This window comes from Musa acuminata, chromosome BXJ2-9 (genome assembly GCF_036884655.1).
Source record: "Musa acuminata AAA Group cultivar baxijiao chromosome BXJ2-9, Cavendish_Baxijiao_AAA, whole genome shotgun sequence".
Taxonomy (NCBI): Eukaryota; Viridiplantae; Streptophyta; class Magnoliopsida; order Zingiberales; family Musaceae; genus Musa; species Musa acuminata.
The window spans coordinates 44,981,814-45,009,595 of NC_088346.1; the positions used below are offsets into that span (position 1 = coordinate 44,981,814).

Genomic DNA, 27,782 nt, shown 5'->3' on the forward strand with positions numbered 1-27,782 from the left:
AAGAAAACCTTCAAGTAGAAGTTGGTATTCGTAATTTAAATAAACTCACTTGCAATCCAGAGTACATGTTTAAAAAGCTGATAATTGAATTGAGGCCATCTAAGCCATTAATTTATGATCAGTTAAATATCAGGCGATTGAGAATGACCATGTGAAGTTAAAGCTTATGACTCATTTGTTTTTGTCCGCGGCAATTGGAAAGGAAAAACCAGAAGGTAATATCATTGCAAAGTGGCACCTCAAATGATCACTGACAAGGAGAAAATAAAAGGGTAAGTGGAAAAAACTTAAGAGAACGAGTAGGGATTGGATTACCAACTCCTGTGGACCTTGAGCTAAGATTTGTCCTTTTTTGGAATTCCTTAATGCTCATAGTAGAATAGTGGATTGTGTAAAGCAGTGCAGAAACTTTTTCCTTTTGGTTAGATACGAGGAGGATAAAGATCCCATAATGCAACAGTCGAGTCCTGAGAGCAAGATGCCATCAGCTTGCAGTCGGTTGAAAACGTCACCGCATTGCACTACAACGGGTAAGACGACAACAGATAGATCAGAATCAGTTTGGATGAAATTGCAAACAAGTACAAAGTCTGTCCAATCAAAGCCTCTCAAAGTTTGATCTTTCATGGAAGTGACTCGAGAAAAGGCAAAACAATTAGAGTTAAGTGAATCTAAATATATCACATGCTACAATTTACTAAATAAAAGAACTGCAAAAGCAAATCAAATTTTGAAAGAAATTTGAAATCTCAGACTAAATGCACAAGTCAAAATCAAACTCATATGATGGCTGTGAACACAAAGTAAAAAGGGGAAATAAAGGCAACTGCCATTGCAAAACCCATTCTTAAGAATCATCAAAATTTTTGTTCCAATAAGATTGATGAATTTACATTAATTAGTTGTTGACAGGACAGAATCAACTTGTTAGATGACAAAACTTTCAGACAGCCAACTTTTTTTGATAGATTCACTAACTATAAGGTAATCAACAAAATCCATACAGATGACAGACATACAGGTTTGTCTCTTTAACATGATTTATGCAACAAGTTTAGCAAAAAAGAAATAAAATAAATTCTACATAAGTAGTTATGTGTGATTTTCATCTAGTTATAGGTTTTATAAACAACCAAAGAGCACTTTTAAGTTCCTTAGATCTTGTTATCAGTCCTTGGTATAGATCTACACATCATGAAAAGGCATGGAGACCATCAATGTCTTTACTAGCAAATAATTTTTTATTTCATGTAAGAGAACTTTTGGAGATTTTCTATATAGTAGTATTTGCCATTATTGCCTTAAAAAAATGTTGTCAAGATGATTATTTTCCATGGCTATTCTTCACTTAGCAATCAAAAGGGCATAGCATTTAAAGAAACAAGGTTAGTTCTTAGGTTAACTCAGCCACTCGTACCAGTAATCAGAAAATACAAATTTTATCAAGATAATAGTGGTTGAAATGTAATAAAAATGCACGTAATAAAACTATTGTTCAAAATTATGGAAATTAATATTTGTAACAAAAGTTTACAGTCAGCTAACATACCAAACCACTGTGATATTTTAGTATTGCTAGGGCATTTCCTTTCCGATAATTATACACTCGTACTCTGAAACAAAAAAAATTGAGTATATTGTAAGGCAACCATAAATTGCAAATGTACAGTAAATGAAGGAATCCGATCTTCCATATTCAAACAACCAAAAAGATTTAAAATAAAAAAAATGCTATCATTAACTAGAACTTTTCAACATATTCTATAATCAAGTTTCAAAATTAATAGGCAAAAAAACTACAAATTTATGGAGCACAACGTATATACTAGGTACATAAAACTTTAAAATAATCAACTCCATAGTCTGTACCTAAGTTTTATAAAGACAATCTAACATGACCACTTATGACCTTTAGCTAGTTCATCCACTTTCTAGTTAAACTCAAAAAGCTAATACACAATATTTTTTAGTATTAAATACCACTCGAGTTGTACTATATTACAGGAAATACATGCAACTTTAGAAGTGTATATTTCAATAAATGACAACGTTCATGCCCACTAGTTCTTTTCATGATAAACTAACCAATCAAAGAGTGTACCTTCAACCAAGGTTTGTCGTACCGGACTGTACCGCCCGGTACGGCGGTCCGTACCGGTCCGACAGGCCAGCGGTACGCGGACCGCTCCGTACCGTACCGACACTGTAGCAGTGTGCAGTAACACTGTAGCAGTGTACAGTGCTCGATACACGTGAGTGTACCGCTCGGTACACCTGGGTGTACCGAGCGGTATACCGTACCGTACCGTACCGGTACCGAGCCCGGGTCGAAACGTCGGTACGGTACGGTACGGCGAACCTTGCCTTCAACAACCAAGATTGTCGTTGTTGTTTAGCAATACTAGATTAATTTTAAACTACTCTTTAGAATCTCTATGCTGTCTACCACAGGTTGCAATATGGCCAAAACACAACAAGAGCATAAGACAATGAAATGGATGAAGGAAAATGGTATGATAAGAAAGATTACCAAAGTTGACAGGGCTTAAGAAAACCTTTAGAAAATAATTTAAAGCTACCTTAAGAATGATGAACCTACAACAATAAGGAGTATTGACGTCGCAATTGCTTGGATTTCTACCTAATCCAGCACCATACTTGTCCCTGTAATCAAGCTTTATCATCCTACAGGCTGGAAAAATTCCCATGTTTTGTGTCAATAATTAGGCGTCCAGTCGAATAACAGAATATAAACACTGGGAGAGGATGGCAGAAAGAGAAAAAAAAGGGGGAGAGATCATGATATTAGTTTCAATATGTGGCGAAAGGGCTTTGATTCAAGCAGTGTTTGCTAATTACAGGTAGGTAGAATCTCCAAGGTGGCAGCTCGTGAATGGAGATAATTGAGAATTCCACTGATGAAACCAAAAGTGAGATAAAGAGAGCAAAAGGAGCAAAGGAAGTGAAAAACAAGGGAGACATAGCGACATGACTCCTAGAATCAGCAACCATAATTAAAGGTATGCAGGATAGAGTGCATAGAAAGAAGATATTGTGTGGTGTTGGTGTTCGATTTTGGTGGTGGTAATTGGCAATTGCAGGCAAGAGAGAAGGAAGAAGAAAGGAAGAGTAAAATTGCTAAGAAATACAGATTGAAGATGGAGTTGAAGAGAAGTAAAGAAGATGGCAAGGAATGTGGAGTAATAAGGAGAGAAAGACTAAAAACATCAACAGTGTGATGGTATGTAGGTAGGAGAAATGGTGTAAATAATTTAGTTATAAAGGATTCATAAATAAAATGCTGAACTGACAAAACAAATTATTAGAACATTAAAACAAGTCTTTCAATTGTCAACTAGCAAGTCTTGTTCATCATCCATGATTGCAGACTAGTGGCACATAATTCACTCCAGTTTATAAAGAAAAAGGGGAAGAAAATCTGTCTCCTTGTTTTCTTTATCAGTCTTGACAGTCATTCTGTGAGTAACATGCATATTTACAGGTGATATGAATTATATTGACCAATCAACAAATACTGATTTTTTTTTCTAATGTTTGTCCACAGGACACTTAATTTATCGGGATGCCTTAATGTAAAAAAATGGTTATCTTCTAATTGGTTACTAAAGAACTTAGAAAAATGAAAAACAGGATTCTGAAGACAACCTGTGATCCCATCCTGCAGTTGCTGCAATTTTACTGTCTGCTCTTATTGATGTGCCAGCTGTGCCTGGATGATCAACACTTATTTCTTTCCTAATAGTACAAGTACCCTTGACAACAAAAGGAAGCAAAAGAACTGCTGTTAGTATGTGCAGTGTTAATAGCATGCATCATTGGTGACAATAGAAGGAATGTTCAGGTGAGAAGAAGTTTTTCGAACTCAAGTCTGTATGCAAGAGAGAATTCAAAATAAATGATTGAGAGCTCTTTGATTATAATTACTGAGTTGAAAAGGTAAAATTTTATGGTTTTGCTGATAATGTTTTCCAAAGGAACAAAAGATACGCTTTAGAACCAAATGGCAAGAATTGAGAAAATATTATTTATGCTGCATAGAAAATATGGGTGCCAAATTATAATGGCACTTTATTACAAGACAATGTTCACAGATCGGAAAAAGGTTCCCTACAAAAAAGGCAGGACTTAACTCCATCCTTTTTTTTTTGTTTGTGTCCTTCCAAACCAGTATGGTACTGGTATAGCAGGCAGTATATACCAACCTGCACTGCCTATTTCCATTGAATAGTATTGTATTTATATCAAGCTATATGTTTTGGAACCATACTTAGTCCACAGCAACAGTACACTCAAAATACAATATGATGACAAAAAAAACAAAAACAGAAACAAGGGAACCGAGGAATAATCTTAATATAAAAGGCTAGTCAGCAGGTGACCAAGAAGGCCAGTTACAAAATTGTCTGTGGCAACCCCAAAGACATCTTGATGCCATAGGTCCAAAAGCTATCAAAGGGCACTATCCACCAATTAAAAGTATTTTCGCAGAGTCAAGTTCAAAAGGAGGAGATAATTAACCTCACATATAGGGAAAATTTATCACCTAGAATGCAGAAAAAAATAAATAAATAACAAAAAGAACATGATCACAGAGTTATAGACCAAGCATACAACATACTAAAAAACAGTTACGATTGGAGAAGCTCGAACACATTTTGGATTATTTCAACAGTTAGGTACACCACTATCATGTTAACCTTTGCCTTTTTGACCTTTTGTAAGGTATCTCAGTAATGACTACAACTATAAAAGTGCATTACTAAAGTGTGGCAATGCCACCTTACTATATTACCAACTTCATCGGTTGTGGTACTTCATGCCACTTTGAATATAATCATATTCAGCCTCTTATTTTTTTCTACAAAAACATGCCTTGTGGCAGTCAATCAGCACACTATTGTATTGCCCAATTAACACAAGTCAAAAGTTTATCTAGCCATATATCAGCACCTCCAACACATGATATTTTTTTGCAAATGATAAATGATAGGACGGGATTTGATCGTTGGACCTTTTCTATCAAACAGTTAAAATCTTTAGCTGACATTCTCAAGAAAAATTTATTGGATGAGGTATTGAACTCTCAATCTTAGATAAATGAATCTGGTAACACTATCACCATATCAACAAAATCAATATTTTAAGTATACAAATTTGTGTTATGAGATCTTGAACTCTCAATTTTGGCAAGCAGATCTGATACACCACCATCAAATCAATAATTTTGGTACAAGTTTATTGGATGATGCTTCGAACTCTTAATGTTTGATAAATAGATTTGGTACACCATCATCAAACCAATTCTTTAGGTGTATAATCAAATGAGGACTTCATCTCAAACCCTCAACCCTTAGTAAATGATACACCACCACCGGAAAGATAATTTAGAAGCTAAACATTTGAACGCTACACCGTTGGTAAGTGAATCTGATACATCACAACTAAATCAATTCTTTAAGTGTGTCTTGCTAATGATATTGCTATCGTCCAACAATATTCATAATTTAATTAGGTTTTAGAACAAGAAAAAGCCAACACGATTAGAAAAAGAGATGAAAAAATATTAATTTCATGACTAATGCTTTATAATGCATGAAATGAAAACTCATGATTGCAATCCACATCTATACAAATTGATCAAAAAGAAATGTTGCATGCGAATGGACGTAGAAGTAACTTCAAATTAGGGGCATGAAATTATACAGGCAGAAAAAGCTTTGTTAACTGGTAACAGCCTAACAGGAACTTGCCATTTAAGCATATATACCTTTTGATGATCGAGATGGAATAACACTACTTTGTTATCAGCAGCTCCAGATATGCCACCATTGCATAATCCATCAAGTGCAAGGGATAAAACTGCCACAAAAAGGGAAATCAGTAATATTGTTACCAAAAGTTAAATAAATATAGATCTGAATTTTTTAATAGAGATTAAAGGATGACAGATATTGTTTGCAACACTAGAATATGAATTTGCATTGCAATATGATTTCACTTTATACAAGGTTATCAAACCTGCTTCTGAATGAAATTTTACAGAACATAATGGAGTGACAGGCTTTCTTATATCCCACCAAAGCATGCTACCATCTTCATAACTGTCAAAATAAAAATAGAAAAAATTATTAATTATTCTTCTAATTACTATCACAACTAATCCCGAGTAATAGCCAACCTAGGTAAACAACTCGAATATTTTGTTATCTATTGAGTAGCAGAAAGAAATAATCTTAATATAAGAGTTTTAAAGAAATTATATATTTAATCTTAATATATTTAAAACTCTTATATTAAGATTAAATATATAATTCTCCTTGGTAGGTTCCCCTTTCATAATTCTAAATAAAAGCATCTTGAAACTCTAATTATCACCAAATTTTTCAACAGTTATATCTGTATTGTGTCATATGAATAATTTCTGATAATTTGCTGTGCCGGCATACATATCCGTATTGTGTCATATGAATCATTTCTGATAATTTGTTCTCAGTTTACATCGTATATGTGAAGTCTACATGAATTCAAATATTTTTTAGGCATTGAGTAACTCATAATTCTGTGGCCATAATAGATGCAGCTGCTCATTTGATAATCAAAATAAAAACAATTTTTAAATAAAGAAACCTACCCAGATAAAATATTTAAAAATCCCTGTGATTCAGATGATAAAAAAGCTTGGACAGCCATACACATTCCTGCAGATATCCATTAAACAGGTCTCAGCTGAAGGGCAAGATATAGATTATTACTTTGATAACTTTTTTTTCCAAATTACTTTGATAACTTCACAAGAAGAAACATATGCAAGAAAGAAATATATATCAAATTAAATAATCCATGCAACAGAATAATAGAGGACCAAAGTAATCAAGCTGATGTAATCACGCTGCAAAATCATTCACATGCATAGAACAAACAACCAACTCACAATTGAATTATATTATCTGCTACAAGGATTTATATATACTAGACTGACACTAGTTTCAATAACTTACCAAAATGATACAGTATATGTTAGGCAGTATACCAAACCTGTACCACCTTGTATCCATGGAACTCCTTTTCGCCCCAATGTGAACCAGATGCAGACCGCCCTATTTCAGGCAGTCCAATCTGGTCTAATTAAAAAAGTAAATTACAAGGGGATCACAAGCATTCAATCATTTAAATATGATCAATTGCCTCTTTTAGGGACGAACAATTACTTATTCAATAATCCAACCGCTAAAAGCTCCAATCAACCATGAAAATTCATTGATTCATTATTCAATCATTTAATTAACATTGTTTATCCATCTAACCATCCTCATTTTTGCATATCTAACTTCCATACTTCTATGCACCTAACTAAACGATATTGCTAAGCATAAAGCATAGATGATCTTGTGGTTGTCTATAAAACTTCAACTTTTAACCATATGGTAGCTCGTGATCACACTCTAAATACCTCTCTCCACTTCACTCACACTGCTTTTATGCAATATTTTCAATCTCACATACCACAATCTTATTAATATTAAGTCCCATTTAAGAATACCAAAATAATAAGCACGACAAGAGATTTAATAAAGCTTAAAGAATTAACATAATAGGAAAAAGAAATAACAAAACAACCAGCATAAAAACATATAGAGAGAAAATATGGTACCAGTTTGCAGAAAATAGAGCTAAATCAGCTACTTAAGGATGCAAAAAATGCAAGGATGATGATACTAAGGAACTCTTATTCACCCGGACCAGTTGGTACCAGCGTGAACCGGTATGCGGACCCGACCCAGTTTACATAGTTTGGTGTGGTTCAAACATTATATATATATATATATATATATATATATATATATATATATATATATATATATATATATATATATATATATATATATATATATATATATATATATATATATATATATATATATATATATATATATATATAATTTATTTATATATGTATGTATGTATATATATATATACATACATATATATATATATATACATATATATGTGTGTGTGTGTATACTAAATCATGATTCTTTAGACACGAGTCCTCTCCATTGTCTCCTTTTCTTCCTCCTCTCAAACACCACCTTCTCTCTACTGCTGCCTTGGTCTAATAGCCACCTTCTCCTGGCTGCCATCAGCTTCCTCGCCATCCACTGCTTACCTCTTTAATCCTCCTTCTTCCTCGTCGTCTTCGTTCACCTCTTCTTCTTCGTTCCTCTTCCTCCTCTTCTTCCTTCATCCTCTACATACTGGTGTATGGACACCTGGTAAACCAATAGCGGATGGTACATGCTGGTCTGGCCTGGGATCAGTATGGTTGTCAGGTACGAGATTGCATTCCTTGGATAATAATAATACTATAAGTAAAGCTAACATAATATCATGTCAAAGAAATAAATTGTAATGAAAACAGCGTAGGAATATTTAGAGAGGGTACATGATTCCATCTTGTAGGAAATAGAACTAGACTGCCACTTAAGATTACAGCATTTTATGTCAAAGAAAAAATATGGAATAATAATACATCTTGAAGAAAATACCATGACCAGAACAATTTGAAACAAGCACATTTTTTCATCAAAATATCCAGACAAAGATCTATATAGGGTACAAATGTATGCCAGATAATAGAGAATACATAAAGAGGAGCTCTCATGTGGAGGCTGGGACAAATGCAGGATGAAATTGAGGCAATGTCCCACAACTATAGATATTAGAAATTCGAATATTCCACCATCATGGATACTTTAACATAAAGATAGAGCTTACAAAGGAAGAAGCAATGCATACCTCTTCGTTTAATTGGAGGTTCTGTGGAAATAGAGTCAGAAATTTGAGGCAAGCACATCAACCATTGTCCACTATTAAGATCCCATATTTTAACCTATACAAGTCAGTACATATCTTGGTAAGGTGTAATACAATACAAGACATATATATATATATATATATATATATATATATATATATATATATATATATATATATATAATAAATTAGTGCTCTTCATATGCAATCTATTATCTTATTAAAACTTGAAAAAACATGAAAAGGCTCATCAAACGGCTGCAGTAAAAAAAGTACCAAATTGATTATGCCATTACCTGATAAGATTCTTCTCCAGCTACAGCCATCAACATTGATCCTCTAGGTGTATTGAAGCCTACACAAATAAACATTATTAGAGTGAATCAAGAAAATTGAGAATGTTCCTACCAAAGGTGGCAAAACAAGTCATTACAAGTGCTATAAGTGGGAACTTTTAATTTCATATATTTTTGTTCTCTAGTGATTTGACCACCATTATTATCTAAAGATGCATTTTTGTGATAACTATTTCATGAATGAATTTAAATAGTGTATTGAGAAATGTGGCATTTAAGAAGAACTCAACAAAAAATTTTGGAGTCCTGGAAATGTGTAAAAAATAACCAAGTTAATGCACAAATTTCAACAAAATAAAAAAGTCAGAGGGACAAAGCAAAACATAAGTCAACTGAAAAACATAGAGATAAATTTGGCATAAGATAGGTAACTGCCTTTGAAGGGAATTTTAAAAAATTAAATTAGACATTTTTAATCAAACAAACAGAAAAAATTAACACTTGTATTTATACGCTGTATAACACATGAAAAGACTAGTGACAGAAAGAAAATAATGTTTTAACAAGTTATTATGTGTGGTGTCACATATGAAAAGGATTATTGTTGGCATATCACAAATGAAGCCGATATAAAGATTCTCATGATAATTGCTTGTGATGCATTGTTGTTAACCAGAAAAGACAACAGAAAAACACGGAACTCGAACTGCAAGTACTAAGCATTAACTGAAATACAAAATTTTGTTCGACACAGTAAAAGTAAGGCTTTAGTATAAGCAATAATTCTAGCAATGCTTATTGTGTTGATTAATTTATAAAAGGTTGTTTCAACTAAAAAGGTATGTGTAACGGATCGCTTAAGCTCTTTCTTGCTATTTCTGCATACATCACAGGCTAGCATAGTACAAATATTGTTGTGCAGCAACCCACACCTTAACATGCTATGGTAACATGTCCCCATTGAATATCCCAGTTGACTGAACATTATGAATCAACATGAGTGTGTAGGATTTTTACCAGATAGCTAAAAAATAAAAAAGTTGCCACAATCATGTACCAAGGCCTCTGTAAAGTAATTTGATGTCAATATGGACCAACATGCATTACGTGCATCAAGGCCCTTTCAAGTCTTTATTTACAGGCCGATAATGCTTGAGACCTATATACATAAGACGAATGATAATTTTAAGACTAGAATAGCCTCCTTTTTCTTCCCCTCTGGCCGATAGCCATATTGAAATTTGTTTGATCTGTCAAAAACTAACAAGGTCTGGTCAAACAAGGTTTAAAATCCTACTTTTTGTAGTTTGGATTCGATGTTTCTTTCCTTACTCGAAAAAAGACTTCCAGATACTGTTTGGATAAGGAAAAGGACACTATGCAGATGGCACAAACAGGGCATTGCAAAGGTGTCCTGACTGTCCTACCATTATCTGTTTCATGTTTGGTTTCCATGTTTCTTTTTTCTTTTAGACCCTCTTTACTTTCAGTTTAACCTCAAATGATGTGTTATATAACTTGGGAGAAAAAGCCCTGAAAAATATGACATCAACGCAAATATACAAAACCTTCTATTTGTTTTGGAGATGTCTCATCACTATTTACATCAGGAAAATACTGGCCCCCTTCCTCTGAATCAAGAATCTCTCTGTCATTAGTAGAACAAGCAGATTTCCCATCCAATGGGTCAACAGATTTTTGCCCCAATAGTTCTGTGCTTGAAGGGGACTTCACCAATGAAAGTTTGCAGAAGTGATATGTGTTGGTCCTGAATGTAACCAGAGGCTTCCTGCCAATAAAACAGCCTCGCCTAAGATAGCTAATCATTCAATAGTGCATTACATCAACTCCGAAGATTGAAAAAGATAAGATTAAGACATAGGATTTCCTGACCAAGTAAAATCCGACTGGATGAAGACATAAGTCAAATGGAGAATATCAATCACCTGGAGAGACCAGATTCCTCAATCTCCCAGCATTTACATGTCCCATCTCTGCCCTGACTACATCGAATAGAAAGCAGCGCATAAGCCACTCGAACCGACACGGACTCGTACAAAGAAAGAGAAGAAAACACAAACAATGACAGGTACCTCACAACTCTTTCCCCAATAGATGGACTGATAGCAACACAGTAGACGCCTGCAGCTCCGCCATGAGCCCTACATCACTCAAAGCGAATCGAAAACGTATGTCATCAACAAGAGGAGAGAGAGAGAGAGAGAGAGGAGCTATACCAGGTGGAGGAGAGCGTACGGTGCTGCACGGTGTCCCAAATCCGCAGCTCTCCGTCGGCGGCGCTAACAAGGAACATCCGTTTGGGTTAATCACCTTATTCCCTTTCATTCCAAGGCGAATTCAATTGATAGGGATTTTCTATCATGATTACCCAGTGAAGAGAAAGGATCTCGAGGGGTGGAAGGTGGCGTCCATGACGGAAGCGCGGTGACCTCTCAGCACTGCCACCGGGTCGGGCGGAGGCCGGCGTTTCTCGCCATCGCCTCTGCTGCTGACGACGCTCATGGTTTCGCTAGGAGGAGACGGCGAACGACCCCAAGAGGCGACTGAGCGCGACCAAAAGGAGACGCGGAAAGGCAGAAGTGACGACGACCAGATAAAGGCGCTTCCCCCATATGTTCAGTGCCGACCTTGATCATAGTGGTTAGGCAAGGTTAACAATCATTGCCCGATAGTATATCGGGTTTGCTTTAGCATGTACTGAGTCTTAGAAGAAGTCGAGAAAAAAATTTTAAAAAATAAATCAAAAAAATGTCTTGCAAGTCATCTTAGTCATTTGTCTAAATCCATTGAACTAATTACATATTATATAATATTTATAGTTAAACATCTTTAATATTTTTATTTTTAAAATTAAAATTTTATATTATTTTTTATAATTTTAAAAATAAAACATCTAACCTCATTTACCTTGATGTTATTGGCTTTATCGACAAAAGATATACCATGTAACTGTACTTACAGAAATAATATAAAAACGATGCATAAAAAGATAATCTTAATATTTTAATTTATTTTTTTATTATTTTTAATTAAAATTTCTTAGTTAATTATTCTTGTAGTAGTAGACGACGATGTCGTCAAGAACCGTGGGTGATTGTTGTGATGATGGTCAATAAGAATGATATAGTGGTCGATCTTATTAGTATCGATCTAAACATTAATGCTTGAGGTGGAGGCGATTTTGGTGGCAGCAGTGGCGAGTAGATGATGATGGTGGTGGTTCTCACAGATATCCTTGGAGATGGAATAAGAGAAAAAGCAACAACATGAGGTGAGACAAAAAAAGATAAGGAAGAGGACAATGGTTACACCAACGTAAATGGCACGGACTCTTGCGAGGGGAGGAGGAAGAAAAGAAGAGAGATTCACCGTGGGAGATTATGGAAGAGAAGGAAGAGGACAATGATTATGGCTGCATCGAAGCAAAGGCTAGACTTCAACGACTTCTTGCGAGGGAAGAGGAGAAAGATGGAGAACAATAACAAGAGATGCGACAAAAAGAGAGAAGAAAGAGGAAAAGAACGATGCCCACACCAATGGGAAGTGTTGCGGGAGATAGAATCACGTGTTTTAACTTTTAATTAAGGCATAACAAAAAAAATATAACTAAAATATTAAAATTAATTTTTTGCTAATCATTTTCATGTCATTCCTATAAGTAATATATTTTTCATGGATAAAACCGAGATAAATAAAAATTACATATTTCATTTTCATAATTATAAAAATTTTCATATAATTTTTTTAAAATCTAAATACTAGGATACTAAAAAGGTTAATTATAGAAAATAATATATAATTTGCCTGAAACTATATGTAATTGCTTTAGGTAACACTTCAAGCGGTGTATATAAAACCAAGCTGTTTTGAACCAAAAAGAAACATTCTTTCTGGGAGACACAAACATACTCCTTGCAGCATTGAACTTTACGAACAACTTAGTCTAAATCACCCAGATAATGACAAGTCCCAAATGCAAAAGGGCTCTCCGACCTTTCTCATAAATCAGGTAGTATCTGCAATTTAAGACTTAGCACACAAAATGCTTAACTACATGAAATGCCTTGATACCTGTAAAAGAGCCTTTCATATTGTGCAAACGCCAAACGAGATTTTCAAGTTTCTAGTAATTTGTGAGAAACGGCATCACTCAAATGGGTACACCACATTTTATTCTACTGTTTGGAAGACCAAGGTGGAAGTCAAAGCAATCATCTTCTCCAGCAAGCAGTTACAATCGTTGGACCTATGCATAGAGATCAATGCCCCAAAATTTGGCGGGCTGGTTAGTTCTGTACTTCCTGTCAATTCCCTTGATCGTCTCCATGTCCTCATCTGATATGACGAAATCAAACAACTTCAAATTCTCATGCAGCCTATCAATCTTTGAGGTCTTTGGTATAACAACAGTGTTTCTCTGGACGCCCCACCTGAGAACGACCTGCGCTGCTGTCTTGTTATATTTCTCAGCCAAGGTCTGACAAATCCAATAGTAGAGAAAGATCATGTTACTCATACCCAAGAAAAAAATACAAAAATTATTTAAGAGAATTTCAATGCTTAGATAAACTAGAAAGATCAATTCTCCATTCCTAGGGATGATAAATAATTATCCGAAGAGAATAATAATGTCAACATGAACAAGGAAAGATGCTTCACCTTGATGACTGGATCATCGAGACAGGAAATGGTACCAAACCATTCAGCATTAGCAGCAGCACCACCTATAGGAGTATGTGCAGTTACACAGATTCCATGCTTCTGGCAAAATTTGACAAGAGATTCACGTTGGAAATATGGGTGAGTCTCAATTTGGTTCACCGATGGCTTTATTTTGGAGTATGCCAAGCAGTCCCTAGTCAGAAAGATATCATAGTTGCTGCACACAGGTAGCAGCCTAATCAGGGCCACATTTTATATATCATAGAAGCCTAGAAAATTAGAAAAATGCATCATTAACAATTCATGAATATACATGTTCTGTAACATCATGTTGGAAGTTGGCTCATATTAAGGCACATAAAGTTGATCTAACCCTGTTATGTTGCAGTGAATAAAGTTATTGGGAGAAATAGTGCTGGGTTTGTGATACCAAAACCACCTTTGTTCATTGGCATGGACCATGGTAGGTGTTGAATTCTTTGGGACATCTATAAAGAATGAACACAAACATAGGATTCTGGTATGACAAAATACTGATACACTAATATGTCAAAACCTGAAAAAATAGAATACAGTACGGTAGGACACAACAATCAAGAACATTTACTGTACGTAACCCATATATGATAAAGCTTGACATTTATATGCTAGACCCTGACAAAGGTAGCATCCAATACATATGAAATATGAATACAACAAAAACAATCGAAGTACACATATTTTTCTTTATGCTTCAAGGGGAAAAAAGTATACTTTATGATAGATTTGTGGAGGGAAAAGGTTAGATAAAAGATAAAGAGAGGGATGACATACAAAAAAGAAAGAAGAGACAGAAGAGAAGACCTATAGAGGGTCTCCATTGATTATCTTAATTAGGACTTACAATACCTTACTTTATAGACTATTATCCCTTCTCCTACTTCTAAACAAACTTAAACTTCACAGGCTTAAATGGAAAGTTAATCACACTTTCCCATAAAATTCTCTATTATCAAACTCTAGTTCTTAAACTAACTCTGATTATAAGAAAAAGCATAATCTGTCCTACACCTATATTAAAACTTCACAACTCACTTTTGATTCTGAATAGGACTTTCGAGACCATATAACAAAAATACATATATTGTCTTAGACTGATTAGATTTAGATCTACAAGCCCCCATCAGCAAGAAGGATGGCTGTTACTCAACTAGTCTTGACATGTGTTTTAACCTGGAGATAATACTTTTGGAATGACAAAGGAATCATGAATCCACTTCTTCACTAAAGTGGCCCCTCCTATATCTTCAAGTTGGTTCAACTACGATGGTTAGAGATTAGAATAAGCATAATGAAACTCCTGATCAAGATGCTTTTAAGGTGATTCAAAGGTGAGTTCAATCGTGTAATATTGGGATCAAGATTTTTTATCCTTAATCTTCACCAATTGGCCAGCAATGTTGGAGCCTTGTGTTGACCCTAGCAATGGACCTAAAAGTTCAAATTGCTAAAGTACACATCCATAGGCAACGGTTTTGACAAACATCGCAAAATTGTTAAAGTTGGCTCGATAATTGCAATCCTTGATCTGATGCATTTTCCGAAGGAGCTTGCTTTTGTTGTTCCTTCCATATGGTCATTCAGGCACATATAGGGTTGGAGTTGACATCTCTAGGAGTCATCCATATGTCTTCGAAGGTCTCAATGGTTAGTTAGATTAGCCTCCTCTTGCTCTTTGGTAGGCTTCAATCCTTCAATTTGGTATTCTTTTTCAATATCAATTGAAAGTTCAGACACAAATTCCTACTAGGAATGGGACAAAAGGCCAGTCTCAAACCCGCCTCAAACGTAATCTAACTAATATGTCAAAAATCGATGCATAAAAGTTATTTAATCTGGCCTATTCTTATAATTTCATGCTTCATGCTTCTTGTCATCGATAATTGTATATGTCAAAAGATCTTACAAGTTGTATATCAAAAAAAAAAAACACACATATCGTTGCATTGCTAAAAGAACAAGCATTCGTAAATGAAGTACAAAAATCAATACAAATAAAAGAGAAGAAATGCTATATCTTCACCTGATTCCGATGCTCCGAACCAGTCCCATGGAAACAAGATCTTCCATTGCATGCCAAGTGGTCTCAAGTGATATGGTTGTGTCTATGTCTAGCACACCATCTTCACCAAGAGCACTAGCAGTTGTTCCAACCCCTATACACATATATGACTATATTCTGTTAAAGTAGGTCTCAGCATGCTAGTGTTAGAAAAGTATTACTCTGACATAAGGAACTTACCAGTATGTCTCGTAGCCACCGGAAAGTGAACAAGGTAGAGATCAAGATAGTCTAACTGGAGTTTCTTCAAGCTGTCCTTGCAGGCCTCGAGGACATGCCCATGATCCGAATTCCAGAGCTATATAAACAACAGATAGAAAAGAGAAGAGATAAATGAAATACCGTACTGCACCGAGAAGCTACGCATTCAATTAATGATTTATCGACCTTGGTGGTGATGAAAACGTCTTCTCTTTTGACAAGCCCCGTACGAAAAGCTTCCGCAAGCGCTTCGCCAACCTCAGCTTCATTCTGGTAATCAGCTGCACAGAGTGCATGTTAGTTAGGAATCATCTTGGTATCCCAGTAAGCCCATGACTGGGAAAAGGGTGCCTGCGCTTATAGCCAGGATAAGGTAAGGATCGAAGACCGCCAAAAAACATAGCAGAACCCGGCGCCAAGAGCTAGAGACGGGATCATCATCACGATATCAAAAACACAGGGATCCGCCTGTGGGAAGAGAACGCGAAGGCATTACCCGCACAATCGAAGTGGCGGTAGCCGATGGAGATGGCGGAGAGGATGAGATCTCGGATGGATTTCGACTCCATCCGCCACACTCCGAGACCGATGATGGGCATCCGGTACCCGCTACTCAGTGCGATCGCCTCCGCCATTTCTAGCTGCTGCTGTCGCCGACGAGGACGACGATTCTCGTCCCTGCTCTCCGCTTGCTGTTCTCGCTGCCCTACTGATGACAACTTGAAGCGGCCGGCGAGGGAGGGAGGGATGAATGGATAAGAATGAGACACCTTCGCGTATTCAAGACGTTCTAATTACGATAATACCCAACCGAGCCAATTGAGCGCGCCGCGGATTAAGTTTGGGTCTGTCATTGAATGGGTCTATAACAAAACTTCAAATACGTCTCATATTATTGTCTATTAGAAGTTCCAAAAGGTTTACTAATTATTTTTTTGAAATATGATAAAGTTTACAATGTTCGACGTGCTTTTTTACATTTTGATCCATTTTTATCAATATTTTTTGTATCAAGTATTAGAATCTTAATAGATTGGCTTAAATATTGAGGATAGAAAGACTCGTTTCTCTAAAACAACATACCCAACGTTAATTATGCTACTTCTAGATGTAGGGTGTTCTTGTGCTCATGAATATATTTTGCATAGGCAATAAGATGCATCGAACGAGACGGAGAAAGACACAATGCCATCGAGTCTGACCTCGACTATAAAACAAATCAAGAAACGCTATATAACCATGATTAAGCATAATGGGTTAATCAAGAACCTAATATTCACTTCTCTGCCCAAGCTAACTCTATTTCTCCAATCGGGGCTCCACCTCCCTCATAATCTCTACATTCGATTATGAGTTCATTATTGATCGGAGAATCCACCAGGGACAAAGTACATCCTGTTTTAGTCCCTCAGAATCTCCTGGTGTACATTTGTCCTTTCTAGTAGTGTTTAGTTCATGTTCTTGATGAATACTTGATGAACACAACTACTTTGAGTACAGACTCGGCAAGTCACAAGCAAATAATCTCAGCCACTAAATTGAATTATCTTAAACGATTACTAACTTTATTTGACAGAAGTAGCAGCAGCAGCAGCAGCATCAACTCGATAAACAAGCCTTCCGGTAGTCGTTGTATAAGAAGAATGTTATTCACCAGTTCTTGTATGACTGAGTGAGCAAATGGGTAAATGCATACCATTGAACCCAAAGCTCATGCACATGCAGCAAGCTATGCACTTGTCAAGCCTTCTGGTAGTGATTGGGTCTCTGCATGATCTGGGGAAAGAATTCTGCGGCAAGCATAGAGGACTGCTGAGTGGAAACCAGCTGGATTATCTATGAATACAAAATGTCCTGCCTGCATTTCATGAGCCACTATTACTTGAGAATCATCTGTCTGAGAGAAAAAGAAAACCAAGATACATATAGGGAGAGAAAGAGAGACCTGTGGAACCCTTATAATTTCACAAGGAACTTTCATATCCTTCCGTGCTTGCTGTGCCCCTTGATAATTCATCCAATCTTGATAACCATACACGAAGGTAGTAGGGATTTTCCATTCAGAGGCACTGCATTCAATAATAACATGCACATTAGAAGTCGTTCAGTGTGCAATTTAATGATCCAATAACCAAAGTTTCTTTTGTCTACTAATTCCTCACAAAGTAATCACTTAACCAGAAGGAATATATCTACCTTGTAGATTGAATGTATCTAGCAAATCTAGTTCCAGGAGTTAAAAAAACAATATGTCAACTAGCACCTCCTAACCCCTGAGACCTCTTGTTACCTTCCCATTTAAGGTCAGGAAGATTGCTCACTTGCGATCTAAGAGACCAGGGTTCAAGTTTTAGAAATAGTCTATCTGCATATATTGATCTCTCCCAGACACCACATTAGCGGAAGCATCATGCACCCATATACAAACCACTTTGTACGAAACCTAGTAGTCCCAGTCTGACCACCCTTTACCTCCCATTTAAGGTTGGGAAGGTTGCTCATTTGTGATCCTAGAGATCAAGTTTCAGAAATATTCCATCTATGTATATTGATCTTTCTCGGAGCCCACATTGATGGAAGCCTCATGCACCTATGATTTTGTTGTACAAACCACTTTGTAGGAAACCCAGCAGTCCCAGTATGAATATAACAAAGCATCCATAGAAAGAGATTTCTTGCCAAATCTTCTATTCGTGCGGAGTGCATATCCAACAGCCAACGAGAAACAGATTGCAAAAATGGCCATCTAGAATAATGGAACACTTAGATGGAAGTGATCATGTAATACTAACAGAAAGGATGACTACTTATTGGTAACAAAAGTAAAATAGAAGTTCAAACACAGATTAGTCATATGTGATGAGTAATTACTAGTAAATATGAACCGATATCTGGTGTTCCTATCACTATAACTGTCTTAATGCTTCAGGCAAAAAGAAGGGCATGATTTTATTACCCGACAAGCTATAACAGATGAACTTTCAGTATGAGGATGACTGACATGATTATTAGCTCAATTCTTCAGAATGAATCAAGAGCTATGGAGAAAAATCTAAAATGTAATCGACCAATAAAATTACTGCCTGAGATGATTTCCAACATCTCATATAGGTTGATCTTATCCAGAAAAACATGGGTGGGAACTATACCAAAGAGCACTTGGGTCAACTCTTGTTCAAAAGGCTTTTATCCTTTTTCAATCTCCAACTATTCTGAAAATTTCTAAAAGAAAATAAAGACTTGCGATAATTCAAATAAAAAATAAACATAAGATAATTTTTACAATAAAACAATGTAAATACCATATGGGCAATAGAAGTTTAACAGTGCTCACATTCTTAAAATGTTTGAAGCAACTTTGCTATCTGATTTAGTAGAATTAAGCATCCAACACTAACCTTTGCAAAAGAGGCTTCCGTGCAAATGCCCCAAAGGAAAATATGTACTTCAAGCACAATTCACCACTTGCCTTGGCAGCTAACGTATGGTATACATAATCTTCAAGAACAAAAGAAGATTATTTGAACCTAGCTAGCGCAAGGAAACATCAAAATTGAGGATAACTTAGCTTTTGAATTAGCACCTAAATACCTGTTAACAAGCTAGACTCCTCTTCAGTCAGCATATCACCAGTTGAATATGAACCAAATCTTGCACTTGTATATCTCCGCACCAGATCTGGGCCCCAAGGACCTAGCCCTCTGTTTGACAGTGACAAAAATATTGACATGTGAAATTATTTGATGATTATACTTGACTACTCATGGAACATCCTTATGCATCTCATGGTTCTAGTAATCTGACTATTTGCCTGATAGATGCAATAGTTATTTACCAAAATGAACTTCCAGAAAAGATTCAAATAACAATATATAGATGACTCATGCAGTAATAATAGCCACTTATCAAACTAATAGTGACGATTAAAACAAAGAAATATGAATTTTACTTGTCATGATGGCAATACATCTAAGGATTAAAAATCAACTCCCTTCAGGCTCACAAAGAACACAGTGATGTCAACAAACAAATAGCAACAGGTTTCCTATGGCATCAGTACAACAGAGAAACAATCATATAATAGAAAAAAAGAAAAATCAAATAGGAAAAAACAGAAAGTAGAAACCAAATAAGTGACAAAACAACCTACAACCTAAAACTTCTAAAGACTACCTCAATAAACATCGTATACAAGGATTAACCACAAAAAAAATCCTCACCTCCTCTTAAATAACACATACCATTCTAACTCAAACTAAGACAGGTAGGTTATAGAAATGAAAGTTGATGTACTGAAAACTTGGTGTAGTTAACTTGCTCCTAAAAACTGAAGAAACTGTAAGGTATAGTTAGAGGCAAATCTTTATAATCAGAGTGCAACAAAATGTAGAAGAAATGACCACCATAAAGATCACACAAAGATGAAGTAGGCTTTGAAGTTTGAACCAGATGTCAATCATCAATTGTCATGAAAGTCCAATATTATCAGCACAAATTTCCAGAGGCTAAAAGAGACAAAACTGGCAAATCCTTTAATTTTGAAAATTAGAACATGAACCATAGTGTCACCAATGCTTGAGGAATCATTTTTCAAAACAATATCATAGTCTAAGAAAATCTATACAAGTGTGACTTATTATCTAGCATAACTGTGACCATCAATCATCTTATGTGACCACAAATTCGTGAATTTAGGTCACAGCAAAGAATCCATCTATATACATATATGCAAAATCGCAAACCAGTATAATTCAAAGTATTTCCCATGTTTGTAACAGAAAAGAAATTATAATAAGAACACCTGTAAAATATTAATTATATACTACACAATGAATAAAAAAATGCCCTGGAAATGCAAATGTCATAAAACACTATGGTTTGAAAAGCAAATGCACTCCTTTTGACTTTAAAGGACCAAAAAATGCAAGGAATAGGGGATAAAAAAGCATAAAAGACTTTGTTGCACAAGAACAACATATCACCATTGCAAATAGAAAGTTAGAAACTATACCGGATAACTTTTTGAGGAGTCACATTTGATTCCCAAAGATGATTCAGAATAACCCCTTTCCATGTTGCTCTGAGCTTGGTAAGCCATTCTGATTTCTGTTCTGTCTCTGATGAGAAACCAGCAGGACCAACCAAAATCAGGTGTTGCACATGTTCAGGATGCTGTACACAGAGCAAATAAAATGGTCTGTATGAAAGAGAATCTGAAAAGAAGATCAGCTCAATTTAAAGAAAAATTACCTTCAGAGCATATTTTGCTGCAACATATCCTCCAAAAGAATGTCCAAGCAAAATAAACTTGTTGAGATTTTTGGCTTTACGCCATTCCTCAAAAGAATCTATGAACCATGTCTCAGTTTCTGAAAAGTTGGAAGTGGTGATGAAACATTACAGAGACTTCAAATAATTATAAAAAAATAAAAGTAAAAAGAGAAGACAAACTTTTTACAACAATCCATTCATAAACTCACTAAAACTTATTGACTGATAACCCAAAATTTAATTTATTGTCAAACAAAAGTTTTCTAGAGCATCGAATGCAAAAAAAACTGGTAGGGGCCCAAGCAAAAAAGAAATTGAATAGGTTATAAAGAATATCTACAACTACTAGAAGAAGAAAAAGAAATCAACAAAGTTGATCTATTACAATTAATTAAACCATCAAGTCCCACTGTTAGTTGATACGATCTCTCAAATTGCTAATGGGACTATTATGAGTAAGGTCCAAGAGGTGCAGGTATTCTGTGAAATTAAAAGAGGATTAGTCCAAGGAAGTCAAGACTTCAGAAGGTTGAATGTCCACTCTTCTAGAGAATCATGGAAGATGATTGATGCAAAACATGCAAATTTTCATTAAAAACAAATTAACAATCACACTTTTCTGCAAAATAACATAATGAGTTTGTGACACAAGACCTTCAAGAGTTTAAGTTATTTAGATTAATACTTCTAAAATAACATTTGATCAGCCAACTTGTGATTTATTGCTAAACATTTTTAACTTTACTTCAATCAACCTGTTCAAATTTCCCTAATTAAGTGCAACAAACAAAAGAAAGTTACTAGATTCATTATAGCAGAAATGATTACTTAAAAGGCTTGCACCAACCTTCTGTGCTTTTACATGTAAAGTCAGGTCGACTTGATCCACCCCAGCTGCAAAGGAAGGTAAATTATACATGATATTGACATGCACCATAAATATTTTGTAGAAAAACCAAAAAAGAGAAATGAAAACAACAAAAGATTAGCACACATATCTTGCAACAAAAAGGATAATACATGATATAAGCAAAGATAGTTCCATGGAGCTAAACTTTCAGTAAAGATTCTGTTTAAGAGACAAAAGAAAATCCACAAAACATCCAAAAATAGTGTACATTGCACATCAATACAATTCAGCATCAGTCTGCTTATAACTCACGCAGATCGAACCAGGTAAAATCACCCAGTCCACAACCCTATTGATTATTGAAACAATAAATGTCAGCTCGTACCTACCAATACAAGTGGCATTTCACCTTATAATTTTAACAAAGCCTAAAAGAAAAGGAATCATAAAGATGCACTACAACCCATCCAATATTCTCTTCAATCTAATCTTTCTAGAGGCAACAAACAATCCATTATTATGTCTGGCTGTACAAGTATTGGAAATGCTAATGCAATAGTGACATAGCATTAAAGAGTGATTGTAAAATCCAAGGTCTTCAATTTCGAATAAAACCTACCGGGCGGTATTTATTTATTTATATATATAATATGCATATATATATATATATAATATATATAAATCTGCGATGTAGACGTCGCCTGTCTTGTCCACACGTGGGGCGACATCGCCTCGTCGCAGAAAAACGAGGCGACGTCACCCCGCGTGGGGAGAAGAGAGGCGATGTCGTCGAGGCAACGTCGCAGATATATATATATATATACATACATATATATATATACATACATATATATATATACATACATATATATATATACATATATATATACACGCGACGTCGCTTCGCTTGGGGGAGAAGAGAGGCAACATCGCCGATTTTTTTTTTTTCACTTTATATACACACACACACACACACCGAGCGGTATACCGCTCGTTATACAGTACCGTACCATATCGAGCGAATCTCGAAACTCCGGTATGGTACAATATTTCAATCCTTGGTAAAATCACAATTACAAGCAATGGAAAATTAAGGATACAATTAAAAGCCAACATTTTCTTATAGAAAGATGCCTAAAAAATAAGTATCTTCTAAGATAAAGACAAAATGACTCCATTGTAACAGGTTTATAAAGATTGTTAGGTGGAGGATTTATAAAACCAGACGTTTCAGAATAGAAGCAACAAGAATCTATATTGACAAAAGGCTTAAATTCTTCACTTAAGGAAAGAAACAGTACCTAAACATGACCTAGAAACTATAGCCCAGGGGAATGGGTAATAAGAGCTAGTGTCCCAAAATTGAGGAATGTCTAATTTTATGCTATCTAAGTAATATACTTTTTCACAAGGAGCACTTTTGACATTTAGGATACATCAAGTATTGATAGTCTTGAACATTTAAAATTTTAAACCATAAGCTGGCAAAAACTGTTACAATTTCCACTAAGAAGAAAACAAACATTTCTCAAAAATGGAAGTATCAAATAAAAGAAATAACACAGACAATCTACTTTAAATTAGTTGTGATAAACAACAGTACAGATTACCCAAGTTGATCAATGGCGATCACTCGAAAATGAGTAGCAAGAGCATCAAAGTTTCTGAAGAAGAATCCTTGAGAAGCACCATATCCATGTACCATGACAAGGGTGGGAGCATTCTCCTTGCTATCAAATGTAACTGTATTAATAAACCTTGGCTCATCACTAGAAGATCTGAACCACCTAACTTTTGATCCCGGTGGTCCAGGCCCAATATTGACCTGCTCTTGCTCATACCCTGTCCTGAAACAGGCAAAGAATTTCATGTGTAACAAACTGATATTAAAAAAATAAATCTAGAAGAATAACTAAAACAGCCCAACTCATGAAGGAACTCTACAAAGCTATATAAAAAGACTACATAGATTCTAGTCAGCTTATTTTAGAATTATCCCCAAAAACTTGTTACCCTTGCAATTATGGATGGCACCTACATCAATGGATCAATAATATGCAAGATAGTAACTATAAACATGACATTTCAGATGTCTAAAGTGTTAAATGCCAATAATTGGTTGCCTTGAAGATTTTTTTTTTTTTTTCAAGTCCTGTTATCAAAATTTAGACTGCATTAAAACAGGGAAGCTGGTTAAACCAATGATATTATATGGCTATTAGGACTGCTCTTCTAATAATTCAAATCATTTCAGAAGAATATGGTTCTTAGATTGGTAAAACTGAGGCTAAAAAATATAAAGTATGACAAGATACAAGACTTATGATTGTTTTTTGTTAAAAAATAGGTCCTAAGGATGTCAAACTATCAATACTAGAGAAAGGATGATTTAAGAGTTCAGCAACAATACATGCGTAAAGGAAGAAACTTACAGAGTGCTTATTATGAAATGAAGATCAAGAAAAAATAAAGGAATTATTTTTATAAAATTTTAACAAACATTCTATATATGACAGCTTTAGAGAGAAAATAATGGCAAGTTTAGTCATCATAAATTTGTACACAAAATAACGTAAATGAGGTAAAGGGAACTTTAAAGATGAATAAAATGGAAAGTTTGGCACCTAATGCTAACTCTGTTCATTTTTTGAGTTTAGGATATAAAAAGAGAGTTTGAATGAATAGTTCATGCAGCAAAATTTTGAGAATTGAAAGGTTGTGTGATAAATGAAAGAGAAGCTCTTCTGCATACTATACAAAAACAAGAGAGATATCCAAAGTTGTTCAAATCATAGAGGAACAAAGGTAATGAAACATACTTTGTATATAGCTTTCATCGACTTAAAATAACCTATGTAGAGTTCCCAAATATTTGTTGCAGTAGACTTTGATCAAGGTACGCATGCTATTGTCAATAGAGCTAGGTATAGTGAGTCTGCTATATCCATAGAGTTATACCAAGGATCAACTCTAAATCTTATATTTTTATATTGATAAATAGAGAACTTTCTATATACATTCAACATAGACATCATTGGTATATGTCATCTGCATATTATTTTGATTGATAAGAGATTACTTGAGATTAATTCTAAACTTAAATTAATATTAAGATGTACGGGATTCCCAGAAAAAGATAAAATACGAATTGTTTTCTTGAACAAGAATGTGTACCTTGAATAGACAGTAAAATGGGGGTAAATCATTTAAGATAATATCAAAATACTCAAAGGGGACCTTAAGGTGCCCTAGTTAGACGAGGTGACTTGATTCAGACCAGTGTGCTAGAAAGGTAGATTAAGACCAAAGAATACTTTATTAAAACTGGTAGCTCTTAGTTTAACTAGGATTATCGTAGCTCTTATAGTTTAACAAGAAGGATTATCACCCTTCCTAAAGCACAATGGGCCAAAAGATTCATATAGCTAATTCGAAATTGTTGGGACATAAGTCGCAGGAACCATAATTTTCATATTTGCAACATGCCCCCACACTGGTACATTATGTGCCAGCAAAAAATATCAGCATAAGGAGTGGAGTAGCTTAACGTAGGCACTAGAACATTGTAGTGGTATGTTACTAATCTCTTGTAATGTAAAGTACCAATTTGAAGGTGGCATAGGAAACCATGCAATAAGCAACCACACAGTCTGCCATTGACTCAAATGGGGATATGCAACAGTTAAAAAGTAATTCATGCTTATGCCGACCATAATGATTTTCATGGGCACTTCTTTCTGACCCGCATACCCATAGTAGTGTAATAGGGTATAGTCTTACTCTTAGACGATGGTGTAAGTATATCCTTCGCTAATTGCCAGTTAAATACGTGGTTCTCTTGTTAGTAAAGAATTGCAACAACCTGTATCAGAGGCATCACCAGATGGAACCAAACCATTCATTCTGAGTGTATCATTTGTTCTCTATTTTTACCTTGAATAAAATATTCCAAACTTTTACGCCTTACTTGCAAGTAATCGTCACTCAGTCTGATCAATCATCCAGTTCAATTTCCAAAGAGAAGCATAGTCTTTAACATATAAAATAGTTTGGTTCAAACAATCACCGACCAGAAGAATAAACAAGTAAAAAGTTCCATTTATTATCCAATTGTGACCAACACGGTGCATCAGAAAGCAAAATTACACAAAAGGTCTATACTACATAGCCTAAAGATCAAAATTTGACGATCGCTTCAAAAATTGCAAGTCGTAATTGCCGAGGATATTAATGCAAAGAGACACTAATCTATCGTATGGACTAATTCAGATCATAAATTGTTGTATAGTCAAAAACGGAAAGCAATTGACAAATAGGCAAAACATCACAACTTCCGACCCAAAAAAGAGAAAGAGAAGGGGCGGCGGGCGGGAGGGATCGTTTTAGCAGGAGAAAAAAAATGGTTAGGACCAGGGATTTCTTCTACCCAAAAAGAGGAAAACCGGGAGCCAAAGAGGACTCACTTCACAAGAGACAGAAGCCGCTTCTCGGCGGCGATGATGCGGTCGGTGGAAGTCGGGATCCACCGGAGCACCGTCGGCCACGCCCACCTTCTCCATGCCGTCGTGGACGAAGAAGACTCCGCCGAGGCAGTCCTGCCGATCTCCTCAGCCATTCTCGCTACCGCCACGGCCCCCCTGCTCATGCTACCACAACCCCTTCCCTCTCCATCTACTGCCTCGTGCCCTTATATTGATCTACTTGTTCCCAACGTCGACGGAGACCACCAATTACCGACTTTGTTTGAAACTGCAGAAGCACGACGACCACATTAGTTACCTCACGCAACTACCGATCGGGGGAGGCGAGGCAATTGGTGGCCACATGGGCCCATGGGCGGCCACATCACAATCTCGGTTTTCCACCAATCTCATGGTATGACTGGGTAAGTAAGAACTCGCATCCGAAACATTTTGGGAAAGACAGGTGGGAAAAGAAACATGGCTTTGGAAAATACTTTCAGGAGAAAACCTGGCCTCTGATTGGACACAGCAGGAATTGAGAACCGGGTCCCATGTGGGTCCCCACCAGCAATGAGTCAAACCTGGCCTCTCATGGAAACGCTTTTTCTTGTTGCGCAAGCCATTCGGACTGACGAATAAGAATTGAAGACGGATATGCCTTTAATGCATCAGGGAATGCATCACAAGTTGATTTCTTGGGATCGAGATTGACTATTTCAAATCTTAATGAGACGTGAGAAATATTGACTCTTTGGAATTTTACCTGCTCAATTATACGTCTAATCTTCCCAAATCATTTATTGGATTTATTTTTATGAAAAGATTCCCAGATCTTACTATCAAGATTCTATGATTCATGTTCACTTGAGGGAGGAGATGTTTGTAATAATATATAATTTCTTTTCTTTGGGGAAAAAAATGCTCATAAAACATACCATTGGAGAGAATATTTGTATTATGTAAAGAGCCATCACAACTTTTCTTCTAGTTTTACCACATCGGAGATCGAGAATAATTGACGGTCGGATTTGGTCGTATTGGAGATTAATAACACCTGTTGATTCAATCGTATCGAAGAAAAA

The 27,782-nt window shown here is 35.6% G+C and overlaps 3 protein-coding genes across 5 annotated transcripts; all 3 read right to left on the reverse strand.

Moving 5' to 3' along the window:
• Positions 1–9: 9 nt before the first annotated feature.
• Positions 10–11,797, reverse strand: LOC135623583 (protein DECREASED SIZE EXCLUSION LIMIT 1-like). 3 transcript variants are annotated; one of them, XR_010491441.1, is made up of 14 exons: positions 11,521–11,797; positions 11,369–11,431; positions 11,225–11,293; positions 11,078–11,134; positions 10,700–10,920; positions 9,132–9,190; positions 8,818–8,911; positions 6,653–6,719; positions 6,040–6,122; positions 5,789–5,880; positions 3,667–3,773; positions 2,580–2,692; positions 1,550–1,613; positions 10–521 (listed from the first exon to the last, which is right to left on the reverse strand). XR_010491441.1 is itself a non-coding variant. In XM_065126720.1 (13 exons), exons 1-13 carry the CDS (start codon positions 11,652–11,654, stop codon positions 423–425), a joined length of 1,209 nt encoding a protein of 402 aa, XP_064982792.1. In that variant the 5' UTR covers positions 11,655–11,796; the 3' UTR covers positions 10–422. The 3 variants fall into 3 exon arrangements, 2 of the variants coding, with proteins under 2 accessions (XP_064982792.1, XP_064982793.1); XM_065126720.1 differs by lacking the exon at positions 2,580–2,692 and having other exon boundaries at positions 11,521–11,796; XM_065126721.1 differs by lacking the exons at positions 2,580–2,692; positions 10,700–10,920 and having other exon boundaries at positions 11,078–11,130.
• Positions 11,798–13,126: 1,329 nt separating this feature from the next.
• LOC103998852 (NADP-dependent D-sorbitol-6-phosphate dehydrogenase) lies at positions 13,127–16,874 on the reverse strand. Its single transcript, XM_009420457.3, has 6 exons — positions 16,613–16,874; positions 16,303–16,397; positions 16,096–16,213; positions 15,877–16,009; positions 13,812–14,031; positions 13,127–13,629 (listed from the first exon to the last, which is right to left on the reverse strand). Exons 1-6 carry the CDS (start codon positions 16,749–16,751, stop codon positions 13,399–13,401), a joined length of 936 nt encoding a protein of 311 aa, XP_009418732.3. The 5' UTR covers positions 16,752–16,874; the 3' UTR covers positions 13,127–13,398.
• Positions 16,875–17,326: 452 nt separating this feature from the next.
• Positions 17,327–26,922, reverse strand: LOC135623584 (probable 1-acylglycerol-3-phosphate O-acyltransferase). The gene is made up of 9 exons (XM_065126728.1): positions 26,701–26,922; positions 23,848–24,084; positions 22,235–22,281; positions 21,367–21,485; positions 21,128–21,288; positions 19,708–19,817; positions 19,515–19,614; positions 18,062–18,185; positions 17,327–17,974 (listed from the first exon to the last, which is right to left on the reverse strand). Exons 1-9 carry the CDS (start codon positions 26,880–26,882, stop codon positions 17,846–17,848), a joined length of 1,209 nt encoding a protein of 402 aa, XP_064982800.1. The 5' UTR covers positions 26,883–26,922; the 3' UTR covers positions 17,327–17,845.
• Between the last annotated feature and the right edge of the window lie 860 nt (positions 26,923–27,782).

Bases quoted from the DNA above. Each gene is read 5' to 3' on its own strand.
- LOC103998852 (XM_009420457.3), bottom strand. From the start codon at position 16,751: ATGGCGGAGGCGATCGCACTGAGTAGCGGGTACCGGATGCCCATCATC. The intron at 16,010-16,095 runs GTAAGTTCCTTA...ATATGTGTATAG, and splicing joins GGTGGCTACGAGACATACTG to GGGTTGGAACAACTGCTAGT. The intron at 14,032-15,876 runs GTGAAGATATAG...ACCTGTGTGCAG, and splicing joins GTTCGGAGCATCGGAATCAG to CAACTATGATATCTTTCTGA.
- LOC135623583 (XM_065126720.1), bottom strand. From the start codon at position 11,654: ATGAGCGTCGTCAGCAGCAGAGGCGATGGCGAGAAACGCCGGCCTCCG. The intron at 10,921-11,077 runs GTGATTGATATT...TTTTATTGGCAG, and splicing joins GAGGAATCTGGTCTCTCCAG to GAAGCCTCTGGTTACATTCA. The intron at 8,912-9,131 runs GTAATGGCATAA...TGACTTGTATAG, and splicing joins CTGGAGAAGAATCTTATCAG to GTTAAAATATGGGATCTTAA.
- LOC135623584 (XM_065126728.1), bottom strand. From the start codon at position 26,882: ATGAGCAGGGGGGCCGTGGCGGTAGCGAGAATGGCTGAGGAGATCGGC. The intron at 21,486-22,234 runs GTTGGTGCAAGC...CCAACTTTTCAG, and splicing joins TACATGTAAAAGCACAGAAG to AAACTGAGACATGGTTCATA. The intron at 17,975-18,061 runs GTCTCTCTTTCT...CATGAAATGCAG, and splicing joins AAATTATAAGGGTTCCACAG to GCAGGACATTTTGTATTCAT.